This window comes from Rosa chinensis, chromosome 6, assembly GCF_002994745.2.
Source record: "Rosa chinensis cultivar Old Blush chromosome 6, RchiOBHm-V2, whole genome shotgun sequence".
In the NCBI taxonomy this organism is placed as follows: Eukaryota; Viridiplantae; Streptophyta; class Magnoliopsida; order Rosales; family Rosaceae; genus Rosa; species Rosa chinensis.
In genome coordinates, this window is record NC_037093.1 from 32,323,051 (window position 1) to 32,346,410 (window position 23,360).

Consider the following 23,360-nt stretch of genomic DNA (forward strand, 5'->3'; position numbering starts at 1 on the left):
AGCACTCAAACAATATATTCCAAAGACAAGTATCACACAATCAAAGCAACTTGTAATCTCATGTTTTCGAATCATTAAGAACAAGTGAAAGTTTGGTTAATAATCATGCAAATCCAAGTACTCAAAGCAAGTCAATTCATTACATGCATAATCTAATTTCAACTTATGTTCTAAGCCTTTACTATTCAATTGAATTAAAGTTACAAAGCATAAACCTAATTACTAGCTCCAATTACATGCAATCATTCTAAGTTTCGAACCAAAGAACAAGAACACATAAAAGATTTCAATCAAACAAAATCAGATCATCATTCCATAAATTCGGAAACTAACAAAGATCAAAGACACATAAACGAATCAAACATTGAAGAGAACATCAAAATTGAATCCAAAAATCAGATTACATACTCATGGTTTCGGTTTTACACAAAGAAAATCAAAAGAAAAAATTCTATCTAAAAGAACACTAAACTGTGAAGAGTACATATGGAAGATGGTATGAACAACCCTTAGAACTCGACTAAAAACTTGACTAGTCGTGACATTTTGTGAACAGTATCTGACTGGTCAAGGTCAATAGTGGAAATACAAGGCAAAAAAGCAGTGAATAGTCTTGACCGGTAAGCTCAACGGGTGGACTTGCTCTAAGTCACGTCCCAAAGATCCAAAGGAGCTCTAAGGTGGTGGCACAAGGTGGAATTCACGACTATGATGGAGGATGGCATGGCTAGGAACTTGAAGATGTGAAAAACCTGAAAACTCAAGAGCACAAGTGAGAAATCGAAATTGTGGAGAAAGAATGTAACCTTGAAACGTCAAAACTAAGAGGTATTTATATTGTGAGGTCCCAAAGTTTCTCCCAATTCATTCCTACTTGAGTTCTCCAAGTTCGTGTTGATTCGGGATTTCCTTCTAATTTTCTGATTGGTTGACACATCCCTTGACCAATAAAATAATTTCACATCATCAAAATGGCGTCACACATCCTAATCCGTGTCCTCTTTGCCTTTGAGTTGACGTCAAGAACCATGTAGAACCTTCATGAAGTTCATGGCTTTTTTCAATCCTTTTTACATTTCAGATTCCAACATCTTCTTTCTTCCAAAACCGAATCCTTTATGTATTCTCCTTTCATGTGCACGACATGTGATCTTCATGGGACATTCTAGATACTTCTTGGATGTTCCTTGGCTTCTCCTAGCTTCCATAGGATTCCTAGTGCAAGTAGAAATCCATATGCAATCCGGTTTCCTAGTTGAATACAAACTTCTTTTTCCGCGATGCTTCTACATTCTTTCAGAACCTTCTTGAGTAATCCTTATCCAATAGGGACTCTTTGTCATACTAGGATTCCTTATCTGAGTAGAATTATGTTTCCTTATTCAAGTAGAACTCCTAGTCCAAGTCAGCTTCAGACTCGTACTCCAACTGGGATTCCTTTTCCTACTCAAACTAGGAGAACTTCCATTTCTTCATTTTTCTTCATTTCTGCGTCACTTATGCCTTCCTTAGTCATTTTTGAATTTTGAGACTCCATTTTACCTATAAAACACTAACTAAGTTTAATTGATCAAGTTAAAGGAAATAACTTAGTAAAATATAGGGTTTAAACATTATGTACGTCACATTTTATGCTCTTATCAACACAGACTTTTCACTTGATTCATCAAGCTTCCTTCTAAGCTCCTTTGGGATATGTGCATAGCAAATTAAACCAAACACCCTCAAGTGGTTAACACTTGGTTTTCTTCCACTCCAGGCTTCAATTGGTGTCATTCCTTGCACTGCTATTGTTGGATACATGTTCATCAAATACACTGCGGTGTTGATAGCTTTTGCCCAAAATTCTTGAGGCATCTTCTTGTCATGCAACATTGATTTTGCCATTTCCACGATTGTTCTATTTTTCCTTTCAGCTACCCCATTTTGTTGTAGTGTATAGCTTATTGTGAGTTGTCTTTCCAAACCAATGTCTGCACATAAATTTCCAAACTCATTTGATGTATATTCGCATCCTCTGTCTGATCTTAGCACTTTGATCTTGAGATTAGATTGTCTCTCAACCATGGCTTTGAAACTTCTTGAACACTAAGAACACATCAAACTTCTGCCTTAAGAAATAAACCCAGGTCATTCTTGAATAATCATCAATGAACGTCAGAAAGTATCTGTTTCCAGCTTCTGTTATGGTTTTCATTAGACCACACACATCAGAATGAACTAACTCAATTGGAACTTTGACTCTCCATGCTTTCCCTTTTGGAAATGAGATAATGTGCTGCTTTCCCAGTGCACATCCTTCACATACATCAGTAACTTCTTTAATTTTTGGTAATCCCTGCACCATTTCATTTTGATGCAGTTGCTTGAGACTTTGAAAATTCAAATGTCCAAGTCTTCGATGCCAAAGCCAAGGATCATCCTGTAGCTCCATTTTTCTTGCACTCTCTGTTGCATATTTGAGAGTCAAATGAAAACTTCTGGTCCTCTTCATCTCAACTCCTACCATCAGCTTCTTGCTGCTCCCTCTATCGAAGATCTTGCAAGTGTTGTCACCAAAGTGTGGGTGATATGAGTGCTCAATGAGTTGACCAACACTTAGCAGATTCGAATCAAGATCTGGAACTAATATAACATCTCTGATGAACATTTTTCCATTTTTGGTTTCCACCTCAATACTTCCTTTGCCTTTTGTGTCAACCAACATTGCATTTCCCATCTTCACTTTAGTGATGTTGTTGTAGTCAATATCATATAGAAGATTAGCATTCGCAATCATATGGTTACTGCAAGCACTGTCAACAAGCCATACATTTTCACTCACTTGTGTAGATCCAGCATCACTGACAGAGAACATGTTGGTATCACACTGTTCTTCAATGCAGTTTGTTTGTTGATTGCCTATGTAGTTGCAATCCTTCTTGACATGACCAAACCTGTTACAATTTGTACACTTTGGTTTTCCTTTAAACCAACATTCACCATTGTGCATTTTTGAGCAAATAAAACACTTTGAATAACTTTAACTGCTACTTCCATTAGTTTTCTTCACTAACTGATCTGATTTGCCTTCCCACTTCTTCCCTTTGTTTTTCCAGTTCTTCTTCATCTTTTGTTTTCCCTTTTATGAATTAGAACTAGATGGCTCATCATTTTTTTGATTTGAGCTAAGACTCAGTGTTTGAAAAGCTTTTTCAGATGGTTCATAATGTCTCATTAACCTCTGATCAAAAGCCTAAAGTGTCCCCATCACATCTTGAACACCAAGAGTTTCCATATCTCTAGTCTCCTCTATAATACAGATTATAGCATCATATTTTCTATTTAGACTCATAAGGATCTTATGGGCTACTCTCTTCTCCGTAACAGGTTCACTATAGGTTTTCATTTGATTTACAATATCAGTCAGTCTAGTATTGTAATCATTTAGCAACTCAGTTTCATTCATTCTAGTATACTCAAAATCTCTTCTCAAAGATTGAAGTTTAATAGCTCTAACCTTTTTTGAGCCTTTGAACTCAAGCAGAAGAACATCCCAAGTTGCTTTCGTTGTTTCTTCATTTGAGATTCTTGGAAAGATCTCTTTTGAGACTGAGTTTTGTAGTATTCCTAGAGCTTTTGCATCTTTCTTTATGTTTGTCTTCAGCTCCACTCTTTGAGCATTAGACATATTTTCAATTTCTGGAACTGTATAGCCTTCATCCACATAACTCGATAGTTCATGTGAGATGAACATGGTTCTCATCTTGATCATCCAAAAGTCGAAGTTCTCTCCACTGAAGATTGGATCTCTGATTTCTAATGAGTTGCTTGAACTAGCCATATTAGATTAGTACCTTATGTTAGTTTTCTTTTTCTTTTTTCTTTTATCCAACAGTTGATACGACCCAGTTGATATTGATCAATAGAGCTCTGATACCAAGTTGAATATATTTATAAAATTTTGATTGCTTCTACTTTGTATTTGAACAAAATATAATCGAAACCACAACTTGTTGATTTGATTAATTTGCAGTAGCAAATGAAGCATGAACAGATCAACTTAACCCAGCAAACTTGTGTACTTGAGTTTCTAAACTTGTTCACACTTTTACATCAACCAACACTTCCCTTATATAGGATACAAGATTAACCTACAAAATATCTAAGATGAAAGCATATTAAACTAGATTAAAAGTACTTTAGATACAAAATATCGAGCTTAATTTGAGTGGAGCAAACAGTAATGCAAGTGGCCGTAAAATATCTTTCACCGCAGCAAGTTTCGCGACAGCGAACAGACTCAACCTTGTGAACATACTTAGTTATTCCGCGAACTGTTATTCGCGAACACTACTTCTTAGCGAACTCGCGACTTACTTTTTCCCGCAGTGACGTCATCTCGCAAAAGCACTTTTAGCGATGAACTTACTTCACGAACTTTTCTCCGCAGTGACCTCATCTCGCAAATGCACTTTAGCGAACATTCGCGGATGGAGTAGGAAAGCATTAATTCTATCACAGCATTGAACACGGTTTGGTTTCATAGTAGCTTGGTTTCTATAAAATTGAAAATCAGTGAATTTGGCATTTAACCTGAAAATCACATTACCCTTTCTTGGGTTTTTGCTCTCCAGATTCGATTGTTCCTCTCTTTCCAAGCACCCCACATAAAAAATAGCAGCTTACTCCACGCTAGGGTTGATAAATTTTAAAGACACAAAATTCCACCCAATCTTAAAAAACCAGCGCACTAGCTACTGTCGTAAAGCAAACAGTTCTGATTTCCAAATATGAGTCCAACAATCTTCTTCTCTGTAAGAGCAACAGCGACAAATATGATATATAGTTTCCTCTTCGAGTAAGCAAAGTACATATCTAGTTTGTTCAATATATACCTGTTTTTACCGAAGTCTATCAACTATTGGCAGTATATTGTGTATTGCTTTATGTGTGCTTATTTTGAATAGAGTTCTAAAATGCAATATAGGCGGCCGCCTAGGCGCTGGGCCTGACTTCACTGCCCAGATTATGACTTTTTGTTGACTAGGAAGAGGATACAGAAAAGACAAGAGGGAGAAAACTAGAAAAGAAAAGAAAAAAGGACAGAGATGAGAACACAGAGAAGGGAAGAAAAGAAAATATTCGACAGATTTAAGAGATCGGTCAAATTTGGCAGATTGGGGTGATATGTCAAATCCACATAGGATTTGACACATTTTGTGCTGTTGAGCCTCCACCCTTCATTTAATAGAAGGGTTGGAGAAGCTCTTAGACACTAAATATTACACACATCTCCTGCACCTATAAATTAGCATAAAAAGATAAAGGTCTGCTCACCTAAGGGACAGTTTTTAAGGGATTGTGAGGGATAAGTGAATCTGACGGCTGAAAATAAAAGCACAGTTTTAAGTTGTTATAATTTCTGCTTTTATATTTAATACATGTGGTTGAGATGCATTTATCCCTCACAATCCCTTAAAACTGTCCCTTAGGTGAGCAAATCTGTAAAGAGATATATTTATAGTTTAAAATATTTAAAAAAAGGCCTTTTCTTTTTTGAAGGGCTGTGCGGATGCCCTTAAGCCTTGATTAATAAAACAGAAGAATACATGGAGGGGACGTGGTGCCTTAACCCCAACTTACAATTAGCGTTTAGAGAATGTCCCGCAATAATAGCAGGAACCTCTACAAAAATAATGTATCCTAACATGCATCCAATAGCAATGGTTGCACCTCTGGCAACTGCATTTGCTTTATGGTGACAGACCGGCAAGATCACTCTCACGAAGAGGATCATTAATTGACAAATAAAAATAGCTGTCTCACTATGTTGCCAATCGGAAACAAGATCGACAACACTCTGTTTCATTCTGTCACTAGGAGGTTGCGTCCAGTCAACAACGACACGCCGCCTCACTAGGCCAGACAAGGCACACCTAACGTGCAAGCCGGAACAAATCCCACATGTCCTTACCAAGAATCGGAAAGGATTTATTGTAAATAAGAAACACCTACAATTGAAACCTAATAATAGGAAAACATAATACCTAGGACAGAACCACAAGCAAAGGCCCCAACTCACAGGAGTGACCCATCCCTGCCTGATAGGCCCATAGCCAAATGAGAGGCCCAAACCCGCAGGACGGGTCTGCGACCTGGACATGGCTATTGTCTCCCGCGCGTACCCTTCGAGCCGGACTACCACCTCTGAAAAAACACGTTGTCAATGCACCGCGACCAGCATCAGTGGTCGGACCAGGCCAGTAATGAATTCAGCCTCCTGTGAACATCGACATTGAACAATGGAGGCCGAAGAACTCCAAACATGGTGGACCGTCATGGTGCCCAGTAACCAGTTAGATCCAGAACGCAGCCCTTCACCAGGCCGCCATAGTCACTGGAAGAGTGGGGTGTCGGCCTCGGCTACTTGCGTTGGTGGTTGCAGACATGGCCACCAAAACACAGTGCTCCAGCATCGATCGCTCCTTCTGGTCCCCTCCTCCACTCCAAATCCGGCCTTTACTTGTGGGCTGACACCTACGAACTCTACTAGTCCGAAACTCCAAGCCCGATAGTTTTTCTCAGTAGCCATTAGAAAAATGGACTTAAATTTTAAACATTAAAAATTAAAGAAAGTACAAGGGTGCCACTAGCCTATAAATAAACCGAAAACAAGACCTCCCTCTCTCAATCGAAATAACAACCAAGTTGAAGGAGGACGGCAAACCCTAAAGCAAAGCCATGAACCGGATCCTCACTAGATCCTTGCTCACCCACATCCTCCGCACCGGACCTGAGCCCAGCCAAGAGGTCGAGGCAGAACAGCCTTGATCTACCAGATTATGCAATTGATATCATGTGCGATGTAGATATAAATGAACGGACCCTCTAGTGCAAAAGGGTAGATGAGATCCAAAACAGGTGGCTAGAAGAGATGGGGAAAATTGCTTCTTCTTATCCAAAGGAAGTCTTACATAGTGGGCCAAAATTCGATCCTTCAAAACCTTTACTAGAGGGATATGCATGGACTTCTTACTGCCTTGAGAGTGGACATAAATCTTTTGCTGTTAAGATGCATTGCATTTGCTGTGGCTTGGGTGGTAAACACAAGACTAATTCTGATTCTGATTCTGATGATGAGATCGAGACAGAGACCGAGACCAAGACCGAAACCCAAAGCCAGACCGAGACCGAGACCGTGTAGTATTATGTGGATAGTCTTATTTTAAGTTTTTAACTATCTGCGCTGCTTATCCCTCCATTATCTATACTATTATTAAGAGAAGAGGCTTTGTCAACCAAAATCTAAAATTTTGACAGAATTGACCCTAGAAGATTAATAAACTTTGAGAATTAATTAAATCACAAGGATAATTAAGACATTTCACTATGCCAAAAAGGCCTTCAGACGACAAAACTCTGAACGAACAAAAATATGTCGTTTAGTACGGTGTCGTCTCTTGGGGGCATCAGACGACATAAAAAAATAAAAGTCATGTGTTGTCTGATGAGTTTTGCATTTTGGGAACATTGTGATCTGTATCTTTAAAAGCATTCAAACAACAGTTTTGTATTGTCTGATAAACAAAACAACCACAGACTTTTGTAAATACTATTGTGTCTTCTAGCATACAACAACAATTAAATGTTGTGCAAATTGACTTTAAACAACAATTATCTGTGGTCGTAAAGTGCATCAGAGGACAATTAAGTGTCGTTCTAGGGTAGGTTTATATGACATTTAAGTGTTGTGTGAAAGGTTTTGAAATTGTACTTATGTGATATTGGGAAATGGTTTAGACAATAGATATCATATTATTTCTGTTATGCATGTCAGTCTCATTACAACGACAATTTACTGTCGTTTGAGGTTATTAAGACCACAAATATTTGTGGTCTGAATATAAAAAGGACCACTAATAGTACGTGTTTTGATATTGTCTGTGATCAAGTCCAACCACACTTATTTGTTGTTGTTATACGCTTTAGCCAACAATTCCATCTAACTTATGTTGTTGTTTTGTCATTTAGACTACAATTTTCTGTCGTCCCACTACCAAAAAGACAATAGACTTCTAATTGTTTTTTGTGTTGCTTTTGTGCAGCTGCAACCACACATTAGTGTGCTTTTGTTGTAGCTTGCAATTTGAGATAACATATATTAGTAGTCCTCTGTTACAATTGTTATGCATGCATTTTGGAAATTAAAATCATAAAATCCACATCCAAAATCATCCATTGCAATTTCCATTAATCCACATCCAAAGTCATTCATGAAACCATAAAATCCACATCCAAAATCATTCATTGCAATTTCCATTAATCCACCATCGTCTCATGTACACAAACCTAATCATGAGCATCAGTTTAAAATGGCCCATATATACTAATCTGGAAGTCCAAATGCTTAATGAAGGAAGAGCTTCTACTAGACACAAGTCAATAAAGGAACTAGCTAGCTGTACTGCTGACCAGTTTCACGATCTGATCATGAATGAAATCACCCAAATCATAGAAGTGGTCATAGAAAATGGAAGGTATTCCGGGGTGCGTGAGCATATATGCATAACCCTGCAGATAATATGCACGTAGAATGAAGTTATTTGCTAGTGCTTCTAGTACCTTTATGTCTAGATAACTATCACATTGCTTGAAGTTGCAAGGCTTATTTAACTCAATTTTATGAAGAACTAGACCAGTGGATTATAATAGTATTCAGGACAAGAACACAATAATATCACTACAACAGGCCAACAACTAGACAACATTTTCTTACCTCCATAGTATGATTTGAAGGGAATGGCCAGTGTTAAAGATACTCAATCTTCCTCAATCACTAGCCATTGATATGGCTATAATGCTGTGCATTAATCTAGGATCAGTTTTGATATTGTTATAAATATAGATAGCTGTAGCATATATTGCTGTGCATCAATCTAGAATCAGTTTTGATATTGTTATAAATTTAGTTATTACAGCATTGCAAAATTGATGCTGCTTCTCCTATATATTGTAAACATTGTAAATGCACAAATTAATGAAATACAATTTCAACATGGTATCAGTAGTCTAAGGTGTCAACTTTACCTCCTTTGTTTTTCCTGTGTCTACATCCTTCTTCCAATCTCACCCTCCCTATCTCCATGGCCTCTTCTTCGTCCAACCCTCCCTCCCAAAACACTGCTCAATTCACCAAACTTACAGAAACAAATTATCTTGTATGGCTTCGTCAGCTAAAACCATATCTTCATGGTGCGAAACTCTGGGGCTATATAGATGGATCTATCCCTGAACCTACTGCCACCAAAACACAACCTGCAAGTTGTGGCCAATCTGCCGCAACCATCCCTAATCCTGAGCATGAAACCTGGTTCACTACTGACCAACAAATTGTCAGCATCCTCACCACTTCCCTTTTTGAAAATGTGGCGCGTCTCACCATTGGCTTCGATACATCTAAAGGGATATGGGACTGCCTCGCTTGCCATTTCTCCCAGAAGTCTGTTGCCAGTGCCACAAGCCTCAAACTTCAACTCTTTGATCTTCAAAAGGGTTCTCAATCTATTGATGAGTATCTCCAACAAGCCAAATCAATTGCTAATTCCCTAGCCTCAATTAATCAACCCGTCTCTGATACTGATCTGGTTGTGGCCACACTTCATGGACTTGGACTAGATTACCTAATGCTTCGTACTGCCCTTGCTCAATCATCTTCTCTTCCAGATTTCTCTGACCTTCGAGCTCGAATCCTTGCTTTTGAGGCTCAGCAAACCCGGTCACCAGATTCTAATACTGCCTCGGCCTTGTTTCACCATGGATCCAACCCAGCTGCACCCCAGAACTCTGCACCCCCCCCCCTCCCGAGTGGCCCTCCCCCTCGCTGTGACGGCCGCCGGCCCTCTTAATGGCTTGAAACAAGCACCCCGTGCTTGGTTTCAGCGTATGAGCACCTTTCTTCTTTCTGTTGGGTTCTCTCAGAGTCTTGCAGATTCCTCTTTGTTTATCTATCGTCATGGCCAGCATCAGATTTTTTTTCTGCTCTATGTAGATGACATTGTTGTTATGGGCAGCAATGATCAGCTGCTTCAATCCTTTATTGCTAACCTTGGGCGTGGTTTTGACATTAAGGATCTAGGTCCTTTGCATTATTTTTTGGGATTACAGGTTACAAAACGCTATCATGGGCTGCATATTAATCAGCTTAAGTATGCTCATGATCTTCTCTCTAAACATGACCTTTTGCTTAGCAAGCCTGTTCGTACGCCCATGTCTGCCAAGTCTGATCTTCACTCTACTGATGGGGTTTTCCTTGAGAATCCTACAGTTCCTACAGTGTATCGTGAGCTTGTTGGGTCTTTGCAATATCTCACAATCACCCGTCCTGACATTGCTTTTGCTGTTAACTTGGTCTCTCAATTTATGAGTCAGCCTCGTGTTCCCCATCTCATCGCTGTCAAACGTATCCTTCGTTACGTCAAGGGCTCCCTTGGTCATGGGTTGCTGTTCACTCCTCAACGTCAACCAGTTCATCTTTCAGCTTACTCTGATACAGATTGGGCTGGTTGTCCAGCGTCTCGTCAGTCTACATCTGGCTACCTTGTGTATCTCGGTTCCAATCTCATCTCTTGGTGTTCTAAAAAGCAACCAGTAGAAAAGAATACTTCAATTCAGGGTTAATTCAATAATTCTATTCATCCCACAATGGGTGTATATATACAAGTACAAAGGAGTAGTCTAACTCTAATAGGAAACAATCTTTCCATAATTGTAGGATATCCTAATTAAATAAGATCCTAATTACATACAGATTTACAGCGATTCTACACTCCCCCTCAAGTTGGTGCATAGATGTCTATCATGCCCAACTTGTCAACTGAGCTGTCAAATACCTTCTTGGACACTCCTTTAGTAAGAACATCAGCTAATTGCTCCTCTGAGTTTACAAATGGAAAGCGAATAACCTTTCTGTCAAGATTTTCTTTAATAAAATGACGGTCAACCTCCACATGCTTTGTTCTATCATGCTGAACTGGATTATGTGCAATCTCAATGGCAGCTGTGTATTATCACAATGCAAATCCATAGGCTTTTTAAGCTTGTAACCCAGGTCTTTCAAGACATTACGAATCCACAACATTTCACAGACTCCGTGTGCCATACCTCGGAACTCAGCTTCTACACTTGATTTGGCAACAACTTTCTGCTTTTTGCTACGCCAAGTGACAAGGTTCCCTCCAACAAAAGTGAAGTACCCAGATGTAGAACGTCTGTCAGTTTTATCACCAGCCCAATCTGCATCTGTGTACCCAATAACTTCCAATTCATCTTTTTTCTGAAACAGTAACCCTTTACCTAGCGCCATCTTCAAGTACCTCAAAATACGAAAGACTGCATCCATATGCTCTTCACTAGGACAATGCATAAACTGACTAACAACACTCACAGCATAAGCAATATCAGGTCTAGTATGTGAAAGATAAATCAACCTTCCTACAAGACGTTGATACCTCCCTTTATCAGTTGGAACTTGATCAGGATAAATAGCAAGTCTGTGACTCATCTCAATGGGTGTCTCCATTGGTCTGCAGTCCAGCATCCCCGTTTCAGCAAGTAAATCAAGTACATACTTCCTTTGTGAAAGCAAAATCCCCTTCTTAGACCTTGCAACTTCAATACCCAGAAAATACTTCAGTTGTCCCAGATCCTTCATTTCAAACTCCTTTGACAGATACTTTTGCAATTCATTCATCTCTTTCGGATCATCCCCTGTAACAATCATGTCATCAACATACACAATAAGAGCTGTAATCTTACCATTCTTGCGTTTGATAAACAAGGTATGGTCAGAATTGCTCTGTCTGTATCCAAAGGCTTTCATGGACTTTGAAAATCTTCCAAACTAAGCTCTTGGAGACTGCTTCAGGCCATACAAAGACTTCTTCAATTTACACACCTTGCCGACGTCACTTGGGTAATTCTTAACACCTGGGGGCACATCCATGTACACTTCTTCCTCCAAATTCCCATTAAGGAACGCATTCTTCACATCAAACTGGTGCAAGGGCCAATCTTTGTTTGCTGCAAGTGAGATTAGAATCCGAACAGTATTAATCTTTGCCACAGGTGAAAAAGTCTCCTCATAATCAATCCCATAGCGTTGTGTATATCCTTTGGCAACCAACCTCGCCTTGTATCTATTAATAGTTCCATCTGCATTATGCTTCACAGTAAATACCCAACGACATCCTACAGTCTTCTTTCCAACCGGCATAGGTACTAGCTCCCATGTTGCATTCTTTTGAAGAGCTTCCATTTCTTCATTCATCGCCTTTGTCCATTTTGGATCCGTCAATGCATCCTGCACGTTACTAGGAATAGATGCAGTAGATAATTGATCAACAACAAGTGCATGTGACCCAGAAATCCTATGGTTAGACATAAAATTAGCTATAGGGTATTTAGCTTTGGCTTTGATATCTGGTTCATATTGTTTCTTAGGAATTCCCTTGGTAACCCTTTGTGATTTCCTAGGTTCGACACTTTCTAACCCAGAAGACTCATTAAAGTTTAGGGGTACCTGAGGTGGACAATTCTGACATGGATCTTCAGTTGGTGATGCAGAAGGGGGAATATCTTGTGTGTAAGCTTCAGATACGTCTTGATTTTGATTCAAACTATCCAGAAAAGTCGTCTCTTCTGTCTCGGAATTCACAACGCTCTGTTCAGCAGTTGCATTTTTTGTTTCAGAATTCACCACACTTTGTTCAGCAGTCGCATTTTCTGTTTCGGAATTCATAATGCTCTGTTCTGTAATTGCACTCTGTTCAGCAGTTGCATTTTCTGTTTCGGAATTCACAATGCTCTGTTCGGAAACTGCATTTTCTGTTTCCGAATTTCTACCTTCAAATCGTTCCTCCAAATTTTCCAAGTCTTCAAAGACATCAAAATCAATAATAGAACGAGGATTCGGTATCAGAGCAGGTTCAATCCTTTGAACTTGCGCTGCATCCTTTGAATCCTGAATCCTGAAGAACACCACAAACCGCTGCGTACCACCACCGTTGAAATCAAACCATCCTGAATTTCAAACCACCATCACCCTACCTGTTTTCGAAAAAAAAAAAAAAAAAAAAAACTTTCTTATCCAAAACATTCATATCCATCTTGAAACCCTTGAAAATCCAAACTTGCGAAAATCATGAATTCCTCAATGATGCAATCAGAGAAACAGACTATTGGGCATTCGGTGACTACCGAATTTTCTGTTATGGCTCAACGCAAACAGGGTCATCCTCCAGGCTTCTCAGGACCTTCTCCACGCCGCCTTCTGGGTAAACCAAATCCATATGCAAACAAAAGGTGCATTATCTGTGGGGAATTAGGTCATAGCAAAGAGCGGTGCTATGAAGTAATTGGTTACCCTGATTGGTGGGACTTCACCAAGAAACCGCGAAAGAATCTGGGCAAGGCCGCTGTTGCTACTACAGAGGAAGTTTACCTAGACAATGCCTCTGCTTATGTAGCGTAGTCAGGTATGAAGGGTAAGGTTACTTTTAATAGTACATGGATAATTGATACAGGTGCATCTGACCATATGACCAATGACCCAAGTCTTGTGAAAACCTTAGACGTTCCCCTCAAGACGTTGTCTCTACTGCTGATGGTACTCCAACTCTGGTCACCGGAGAAGGTTTTATTGCTTTATCTGATACCTTAACCCTTGAATCTGTCCTAGTTGTTCCATCACTAGCCTATAATCTCCTGTCTGTTGGTCAAATTATTTTAGCTCTTGCATGTATTGTGACCTTCTATCCGTCTTTCTGTGTGTTTTAGAACATTCTGACTCGACGGATTCTTAGTTATGGTGTTAGAAGGGGGAAATTATACTATCTGGATCTGACAGAGACTGGAAAGAAACAGAAGCATCTTTTGGGACAAGCTAATCAGATCAACGGGGTACAGAATGCGAAGGAAGCTATATGGTTATGGCATCGCCGTTTAGGTCATCTATCCTTTCGTTATCTTAAGAAGCTGCAACCTCATTTGTTTTCAGTTGTTAGTGATTTGGATTTCCGCTGTGACATTTGTGAACTGGCCAAGAGTCACCGTATTTCATATTCACCAAGTCTTAATAAAAGTCCTGTTCCTTTTATGAAGATTCACTCTGATGTCTGGGGTCCTGCGAAAATTCCTTCTCTTTCTGGAGCTCGGTATTTTGTAACGTTTATTGATGATTGTACTCGCATGACATGGGTGTCATTACTGAAGAATAAGAGTGATGTATTTGGAATGTTTACCGAATTTCACAAAATGGTGGCAACTCAGTATCAACAATCCATCAGAGTGTTTCAGTCTGACAATGGTGGAGAGTTTGTGAATGGCCCTATGATTGGTTTTTGCCGGTCACATGGAATTCGTCATCAAACCTCCAATTCTTATACTCCTCAACAGAATGGTTTAGCAGAACGGAAGAACAGGCAGTTGATGGAAGTTGTTCGTGCTTCCTTGTTTGGAATGAATGTACCTCGGTCCTATTGGGGAGAAGCAGTGAAATCAGGAGCATATCTTATCAACCGTACTCCTTCACGGGTGATTGAGTTTCAAAATCCTCATCAGAAGCTTCATACACTTTTGACCATCCCTTCTATGCCTAATTTGGAGCCCCGGGTGTTTGGGTGCACAGCTTATGTTCATATTCCCAAGCCTTAACGCAGCAAGCTTGATCCCCGTGCCCGTAAGTGTATATTTGTTGGTTATGCTGACTTCCAGAAGGGTTATCGATGTTATGATCCTCTTACTGGCACTTTACATGTCTCTCTTGATGTTGCTTTTCGTGAATCTGAGCCTTATTACTCAGGGGGAGCTTCTCAGTCTTCCCTTCAGGGGGAGAGAGGTTGTGAAGGGAATCCTCATTCTATTATTGATTTTGATGTCTTTGAAGACTTGGAAAATTTGGAGGAACGATTTGAAGGTAGAAATTCGGAAACAGAAAATGCAGTTTCCGAACAGAGCATTGTGAATTCCGAAACAGAAAATGCAACTGCTGAACAGAGTGCAGTTGCCGAACAGAGCATTATGAATTCCGAAACAGAAAATGCGACTGTGTAGAATCGCTGTAAATCTGTATGTAATTAGGATCTTATTTAATTAGGATATCCTACAATTATGGAAAGATTGTTTCCTATTAGAGTTAGACTACTCATTTGTACTTGTATATATACACCCATTGTGGGATGAATAGAATTATTGAATTAACCCTGAATTGAAGTATTCTTTTCTACTTGGTATCAGAGCGGGTCCTTCTCCAATTGCGTCTCCACGTAGGCACGTATTATGAGCCCAAATTGGGGTTCCCTGTATTGCCATTGAAATTACCAAGTGTCCAATGTGGGCCTTGGATTGTATCGACCAAGTCTCCGATATGAGACCTGTGTCCCAATTTCTAATGTGGAAATTGGATTAATTAATTTCACGTGCAGACCTAGAGTTAGGTTGCATGTGAGGGGGCGTGTTGGAGAGGAAAGATCCCACATTGGAAAAGTGACAAATGAAATATAACTTATAAGTGGGTGGATCTCACCCAATTGTACCGAGGCCTTTTGTGATTAAAAACCCAACACCTAACGGGTGGTTAAGTTGGGACAGTATCGGTACAATGGTGGGCCACGGGCCACGCTTGTCGCTGTTTAACATGGTATCAGAGCGGGTCCTTCTCCAATTGCATCTCCACGTAGGCACGTATCATGAGCCCAAATTGGGGTTCCCTGTATTGCCATTGAAATTACCAAGTGTCCAATGTGGGCCTTGGATTGTATTGACCAAGTCTCCGATATGAGACTTGTGTCCCAATTTCTAATGTGGAAATTGGATTAATTAATTTCACATGCAGACCTAGAGTTAGGTTGCACGTGAGGGGGCGTGTTGGAGAGGAAAGATCCCACATTGGAAAAGTGACAAATGAAATATAACTTATAAGTGGGTGGATCTCACCCAATTGTACCGAGGCCTTTTATGATTAAAACCCAACACCTAACGAGTGGTTAAGTTGGGACAATATCGGTACAATGGTGGGCCACGGGCCACGCTTGTCGCTGTTTAACACAACCTACGGTAGCACGTTCTAGTGTTGAGTCCGAATATAGAGCTCTTGCTCATGCTAGTGCTGAAACAACATGGTTGGGTTATTTATTGTATGAGCTTGGTGCCACGATCCATTTTCCAGTTTTACTACATTGTGATAATCTCAGCACCACATATATGGCTTCCAATCCGGTGTTCCATGCCTGCACCAAGCACATTGAGCTTGACTACCACTATGTGCGTGAAAAAGTTGCTCGTGGAAGTCACAGAGTTTGCTTCATTCCTTCCAGAGATCAGCCAACTGACTTACTCACAAAGCCACTTCACAAGTCTCGGCATCTTCTTTTCACCAGCAAACTTGTCCGTCCAGGCCTGTCAAGTTTGAGGGGGGATGTTAAAGATACTCAATCACTAGCCATTGATATGGCTATAATGCTGTGCATTAATCTAGGATCAGTTTTGATATTGTTATAAATTTAGTTATTACAGTATTGCAAAACTGATGCTGCTTCTCCTATATATTGTAAACATTGTAAATGGACAAATTAATGAAATACAATTTCAACAGCCAGTGAGCCTGTAGATAAAATGATTGTGAGGAGTGTAAAATTTCTAGTCAAGTGTAGAGGAATGGGTTTACCTTGAATGATGAGTAACGTAGTGTTACAGGGAGGAATATAGCAAAAGCGAAAACACAGAAAAATCAAAAGAGTAGCCAAAACTAAAACCATCTGTAATTCACTTAGATCTGTGAGGTAGTAAATCAAAGCCTCAAACTGCATATTAGGAGTCTGCAGAAAACACAGAAAAGCCAAGCAGTCAATATTAGATAATATCAACTTGGCAAATCCAAATATGTAAGAGAAAGGTACCAAGGAAACTTACTTTTTAGTAACTCTCTTGAGCAAGATCAATGAATTTTCTGCCAAAATATATGTCAAATGAACAACAATCAGTCAAAGTTTGAGGCTTGTTGAGCAGCTATAACAACCAACCAGAAATGAGTGTATGATTTTAAGAACCATCATTACCTCAAGTATGTATGAACAATGGGATTTCCCATTTCAAATTTCAGAGATAGTCAACCTCCATCTTGATCACCTATACAATCACCAGAAAATTACATTTAGTATGAATCCTATTTATTACCATGAATAAGGACTTACTGTAACGTCCCAAAACTGGTTGACGTCACAGCGCCACGTATCTTATGAAGCTTAAGTATTGACAAAGTAATACTTGAACTTCCTAAGATGCGCAAGGCTAAAGATAACGAAACTAAGTTTTTAGGCAGCTGCAAACTTGATATTTGGGATCAACGTGTCTTAACCTTTGGTGAAAGAAAAGAAACAACATAAACTCAAGTGAAGTCTGATGTTAAATAAACTCGAGGTAGCTAAACTAAATAGACTTCAAAGCTCTAGAGGTTTGAAATCTGAGGCTTCACACTACAATTTGTGGAAAAATTTCAAGCGATGATAACAACAAATATGATTTATCCAACTGAAATAACAAGCTTAGTAAGAGTAGTTAGAAGCTTGAAAATAGGAGATAGAAGGATGGAAATCTGGTTCGCATATTAGGGCAGAGAGACATGGCCTTTAATATATACATGGCTCAAAATAGATCACTGAGAGTGATTCAAATGAAGACTAGCCTAGACATTTACATGAAGCAAAAGTGAGCCTTTCAACAGATTTACAACACACTGAGTTCAACTTTCCACAACACAAGTTCCAACAAAATAAAGGCTCAAAACACCAAAGAACATCAGGGTTTCAAAATAGGATAAACCTCAAAAGGCAGGAGTTGACAAGCAGCAAAATGCCAAAGCCACCACTTTAGTTCTGCTCCCTTTCAACTTCGTGCACAGTACCTGAAATGAGTAGGGGTGAGCATCACTTACGTTCATATGCTCAGTAGGAAGTAACGCTAGCTAGGTTTGAAAACTAATTAAAGTTGGTACCAATAAAACTTTAGACAACAGTAGCAAAAAACTAAAGTTTGTATGAGAGTTTCCAGTGAAAAGTATGCATGAAGGGTACCCATTTTTCTACAAACCGATGACCGGTCTTAATGCCAACTACTTACTCGCTAAAGTAAATGCACAAACAACCAGCAAGAAGTAGCGAGAGTGACCGTTTACACCATACCACCTAGGAGTAACGCCACACCTCAAAGGATGTTAGACGTCCTCCAGTCCGTATAGCCCCTCCTGAGGTTTAGGGGATCGAAACCCAAGGTAGTCGCTTTGCTCCCTTCACTCTCAGGTCACCACTTAAAAACAATGCAATGTGTATGCACAAAAACATAGAAATCTTTTCAAGAAAAGCTCTAACTAGTGAAGACCCCCTACCTGGAATCCTTGATGTGTAACTCCCAGCAAGTACCACAGAACCACTCTTCAATTTACTTGAGTCCATCCTATTATGAACATGTAAACCACCATCAGTCCTAATAACATTTCTCCCTTAGACTAAATCACTCAATTAGAGACTGGGCAATAGCTAGAGCTTCACCATGTGTGGGCTTATTCTGAAAAGAAAACATTGATCAGAATGTTCTGATCAGAATGCATACAAAACACTGGTTTGTAGTCACTTTCAATCAAAGACAAAACCTTTTCTAAGCCTTTCGAACTGAAGTTAAGTTTCAAGGCATGCTTTGCATGTCTAATCTAACTTACTGAAGATCGAGGACAGAAAACAAGTGTAAAGGTTCTCAAATCAATTGTTTGTAACAATAAGCTGCAAGTTTTGAGAAAATTTCAGAAAACTGGTAACAAGCAAGAAAATTTCACCAACAATTAGTCTTTCAGTGATTTCAAGGAAAACTTTCCAGATTTGAAGTAGACATGCAAAGCTACTATTTTGCAAAGTTTCAAGCTAATCGAATTTCAAATGGAGGGTCAAACAAGAATCTAAAATTGACAGAAACGTTGATTCTACAGAAATCCTGAAATAGTGCAGTAACTTCAAAATAGCACAAGTATCTCATTTTAACTCCGTTTTTCACGAAACTAAGTTCAAAATGATCATTGAGAGTAAAACAAGGAGTATAGATTTTTCGAAAATTATGGAATAGCCCACTGGTTTAGCTTGGGTGTTGTCTTTGAGGCATAACACCAAACACTTGGAGTGCAGTAATTGAACTTTGGTCTTTTCCAGTCCTATCCATCCTCATGGGTTTACCAAAACATAATAATCAAAAGTGCATTCCATTACAACCTTGAATAACTTTAAGAACTGGAATTTAACAGAAAGTAGAAGTTCTTACTGAAAGGAAAGAAAATTTCTGGTATTGAAGCAAAATAGAGAGAAGCTCAGTGGTTTGAAATCTCAAAGTCTTCCATTTGTTCTGTCATAGTGAAATACGTGAATTAGAGGAGGTATACATGACATGCAAGGCAATAGAAGACCTGGTGCTGCGAAATTGGAAAAGTGCAGTAGAAGGTTTGATCGACCCTTAGCTTCATACCTCCTAACATGATGAGAAGCAAGACTTGGAGATAAAGTAGCTACTGATTTTCGACCTTTGATGAAAGTGAACCAAGCAGTTTCAAGTGTTTCTGAGCTTAAGAGAAGAGTGAGAGTGGAATGGAAAGAGAACAGAAGTAGCTTGGTTTTTGTTAACCGAGTGTTTGGCTGTAAAAGAGTCTAAGCAATGAATATATAGGTGACATTTTAAAAAAACTAAATAAACATAGGCTAATAGACTTTTGTTAATGAAATATGCTCCAAAATTTGTTTACAAACGAAAATCAATATCCCATTTCTACTTTGCAATTAAGCATAATCCAGGTCTAATTTTATATCCAAACATAGCAGTCACAAGCACATCCTTTCCTACAACAAAACAACCTTTAAATCTAAACCGGCAGATTGAGCAAAGAGGTTAACAAGTAGAGGAAGCTGAATTCTGTTATGCCGGTAAATATGAAACTAGTTACTGATTATCATTCTCATATAGCAACATTCACATCAAGTCTAGCAAATTACAATTCACCACCGGTTTTAGTTTTGCCCAAAGCATGGAGAAGTGTGAAAAGCTAACACTGCACTTAATTCATCCCAAAGAAACTAATGAATCTGAGAAACTTCTGGTTCCTTACATCCATACAATTTGTATTTCTTCTTTTGCTTGTAAGAAGGGATAAGAGTGATTTACCTTCGTGTTGAGTAAACCAAGGAAATCATCAGGCACTCCTTTGAATCTCCAGTAGATTGGAGCAACAATATTGATCATAGCAACCTCCACAGTCCACACGTACAATCGATCTCATAGGCCCCAAGTTCTTCTTTGCGTACTCGTACAGATTCAGCACACACATCATCAAGTAAATCACTGCCATCCTCAAAACCTTTAGGTGCTTCAACTCCTTCTGCAACAAAATTCAACCAAAGGAAGAGAATCAAAACACACCGTTTGGGATATAGAACAATGAAACTAAACATAATCAATTTCTGGCTAGCTGCACAGTTTTTCAAAGACAATAAATCAAACAGTTCATCATCAATTTTGGAAAAGGTTCCATTACTAGACTCACCTTAGCTCTGCTTGCCCCAACATTCATAGGCTCCATTCCCCAATGATCTCGTGCAAAAGAAATTCAGAAAAAGACCAAATTTGACACAACTTAAAGTGTAACATTTAGGCAAGAACAATTTGGCTTTGAGGATTTACGAAAAATTCATTTGTGCAACAATGGAGTTAAAATTTTTCAGAATGAAAGCTGACATATCAAGGTACGACATACTAAAATTTCAAACTAATCAAAGTTCAAGAAGTAAGGGAAACGATGGATGCAAATAGACTGAACTGTCAGGTTTTAGAGAAATATAGCAGCAGCAAAGTCAAAATAGAAAATCCACCAAAAAGTCATTTTACGACCAATTGACAAGAAATCAATTTTGAAACAACTATTGGAATGTCTAGTTCAATATATACAAAGACCATAGGTTAAATGATTCAAATAGATGTTCAAATCTCAGCAGAAAATTAGAGGGTACACTAAAAATTCTGGAACCTTAATAAAGCAGACCAGACTCAAAAGAAAAATCACTGAAGATTCATTATATATCGAAATAAGGTGAAACTTTCCAGATCATTTTTTAACTAGCAGAACAGAAATATATCAAAATTTCACAACATTTGGAGATCAATAAGTAGGGCAACACAAAGCTCAAATTTAACAGATCAGCAACTTTCTCAGAAAATTCAGCAAAGCTGTTTTAACCACAATATGAAGTTTTGATTTTAAAGTTGGTTTGTTTTAAGAGTAAACAAGAGAGACACAACAAAAAAACTAGCTTACAAGCTAAAAGAATAGCTACTACATTGGAGAGTAAACAAGGGAATACAAAGAGGATGCATGAAGCATTACAACCCCATTTGGCTTTTCATATCCCAGGTAGTAACTAAACTAAACCATCTACGTACAATCTGGTTAGATGTTTGGGGTGTGACTCTCTGCTTGTCAAATTGCACTTAAAAATTGCAGAGGAAAACGTTCCAACACAATCACACCAATTACATACCAAATCAGAATCAAAGATATAGAGAAAAGTTTGCTTTCCCTACCTCAAGCCTTAGCTTTCAGCAGCTCATATAGCCAATCAACTGCTACAACAAATAAAATTCCAGTTGCTAACACCCACTTTGTATTTCACAAATCCAGCCACCTATACCAAATTTACAACAAATCACACCCAAACTCTTGGAACGACTGAAACAGAATGAACTTACTTGAAGAGATAGGAAATTTGAACTTACTGGAGATAGCTGCATACAAAGAAGGATTTCAGTGTTCTCCACCAACCACTTAGCTCCATCCTTCATAAATCCCCCATAGCTGCTGTCAAAGTCCTTTTTGAACATAAGCCATCTAAAATTGCAATAAGCTTGTTAATATAAACTTTCTTGCATCGAACTATATGTAAATATTCAACAACATTTACATGCTTATATATCAACATGATCTAGTAGAAGAACGGCAATGCAATTATTGATAAAACCATGATTTTTTCAATACAAATAAGTTTTAATTGAAAGAAGAAAGAGTTCTTGTCAAACAACATGGAAATCAAAAGATTCAAAACCCCAACACATAAATCCATTTCAATCGAAGGAAAACCACAGCACTAAATTGAAGACAAAACCCCAATGCAGTTATATCCATTTCAATCACCCCATCCCCAAATAGAAGAAAAGCCTAATCGAAATCAAACCCTAAAATTGAAATTTTGGATAATAAGCAAACCCAAAATCTGCAGATAAAATCCTAAAATCTATCGAAGATTGAACCCAATCGAAAAACTAAACTAAAAAACAATTGAAACCCTAAATTGCTTACCAATATCCGTATCGAAAATAGCTCTATTTGTTGCTGGAGAGCTCCATTAATCCATATGCAAAAGATGAAGTAGAGACTAAGAAGAAGAAGGAGAGACAAAGAAGAAGAATCCAGAGAGTGCATGAGAATCGAGATCTGAGAGAGTTGAGAGAGACGGAGAGAGGCTGGTGTTTGAGTTTTTCGTTTTCGCGGGTTCTAACTAGGTCAAGCTGAGAGAGTTGAAGGACGAGAGAAAATGCCTTTAATTGGGTGTCGAGGTCTATCTCTATATCAAAAGCTAGGCACAAGTCAAAATAACTTGAAAGCTTTTAAAACAAGCTTCACAAATTTTAAAACAAGCTTCACACTTAGACAACATTTAAATGTTAAATGTTGTCTAAATGTTGCAACATTTTTCAGTCAACAAGGGCTTGGCTATTTGAGAGGGAAAAGACTCAATCAACTTTTGGATATCCCTCCAAATCTGAGATAGGAAATCACCACCTTCTACAACGACATAAATGAGTTGTCTGAATGCTCACCATTTTTCCAAATTAAACCAGTATGGTTTTAGTCTATATTTAGACGACAGAAAAAAAAAATTATGTCGTCTGAAGTGTGTCGTCTGAAGGCCTTTTTGGCATAGTGTTTACAAAATGTATTTTTATTACAAAAAATTTGAAAAAAAGTATCCACAACCCACTTTTCTCTCTCCCATTTTCTTTTCTCTGCAATAACCAACTTTTTTATTTTTTATTTTCTAAAATAAAAAATTAATAACTTGCACATGCAGAGCATGTGTGAAAAAATGCTAGTGTTAATAATCTTATGATCTACCCAAGTCCTCTGGATATTGGGAACTTTGTTACAGTTATGTTTGTTAACTAGTCTTGTGTTCTCAGTGGTTAGAGCACTCACTACCTAAGATCGAGGTCATGGATTCAAGTTACCATGAAGGCAGGAGTAA

At 38.6% G+C, this 23,360-nt stretch overlaps 1 protein-coding gene and 1 long non-coding RNA gene across 2 annotated transcripts; one reads left to right on the forward strand and one right to left on the reverse strand.

Annotated features, from left to right (window-relative positions):
• Nucleotides 1-10,044: 10,044 nt before the first annotated feature.
• Nucleotides 10,045-16,536, forward strand: LOC121049995 (uncharacterized mitochondrial protein AtMg00810-like). Its single transcript, XM_040508513.1, has 2 exons — nucleotides 10,045-10,591; nucleotides 16,205-16,536. Exons 1-2 carry the CDS (start codon nucleotides 10,045-10,047, stop codon nucleotides 16,534-16,536), a joined length of 879 nt encoding a protein of 292 aa, XP_040364447.1.
• A 206-nt stretch (nucleotides 16,537-16,742) lies between these two features.
• Nucleotides 16,743-17,902, reverse strand: LOC121049873. Its single transcript, XR_005801503.1, has 4 exons — nucleotides 17,857-17,902; nucleotides 17,094-17,163; nucleotides 16,948-16,984; nucleotides 16,743-16,853 (listed from the first exon to the last, which is right to left on the reverse strand). It is a non-coding gene; the product is annotated as an uncharacterized LOC121049873 (long non-coding RNA).
• Nucleotides 17,903-23,360: the final 5,458 nt, after the last annotated feature.

Coding starts and splice junctions, on each gene's coding strand:
- LOC121049995 (XM_040508513.1), top strand. CDS start 10,045: ATGGGCAGCAATGATCAGCTGCTTCAATCCTTTATTGCTAACCTTGGG. Junction 10,592..16,204: donor TGGCTACCTTGTGTATCTCG/GTTCCAATCTCA, acceptor TCCATTTTCCAG/TTTTACTACATTGTGATAAT.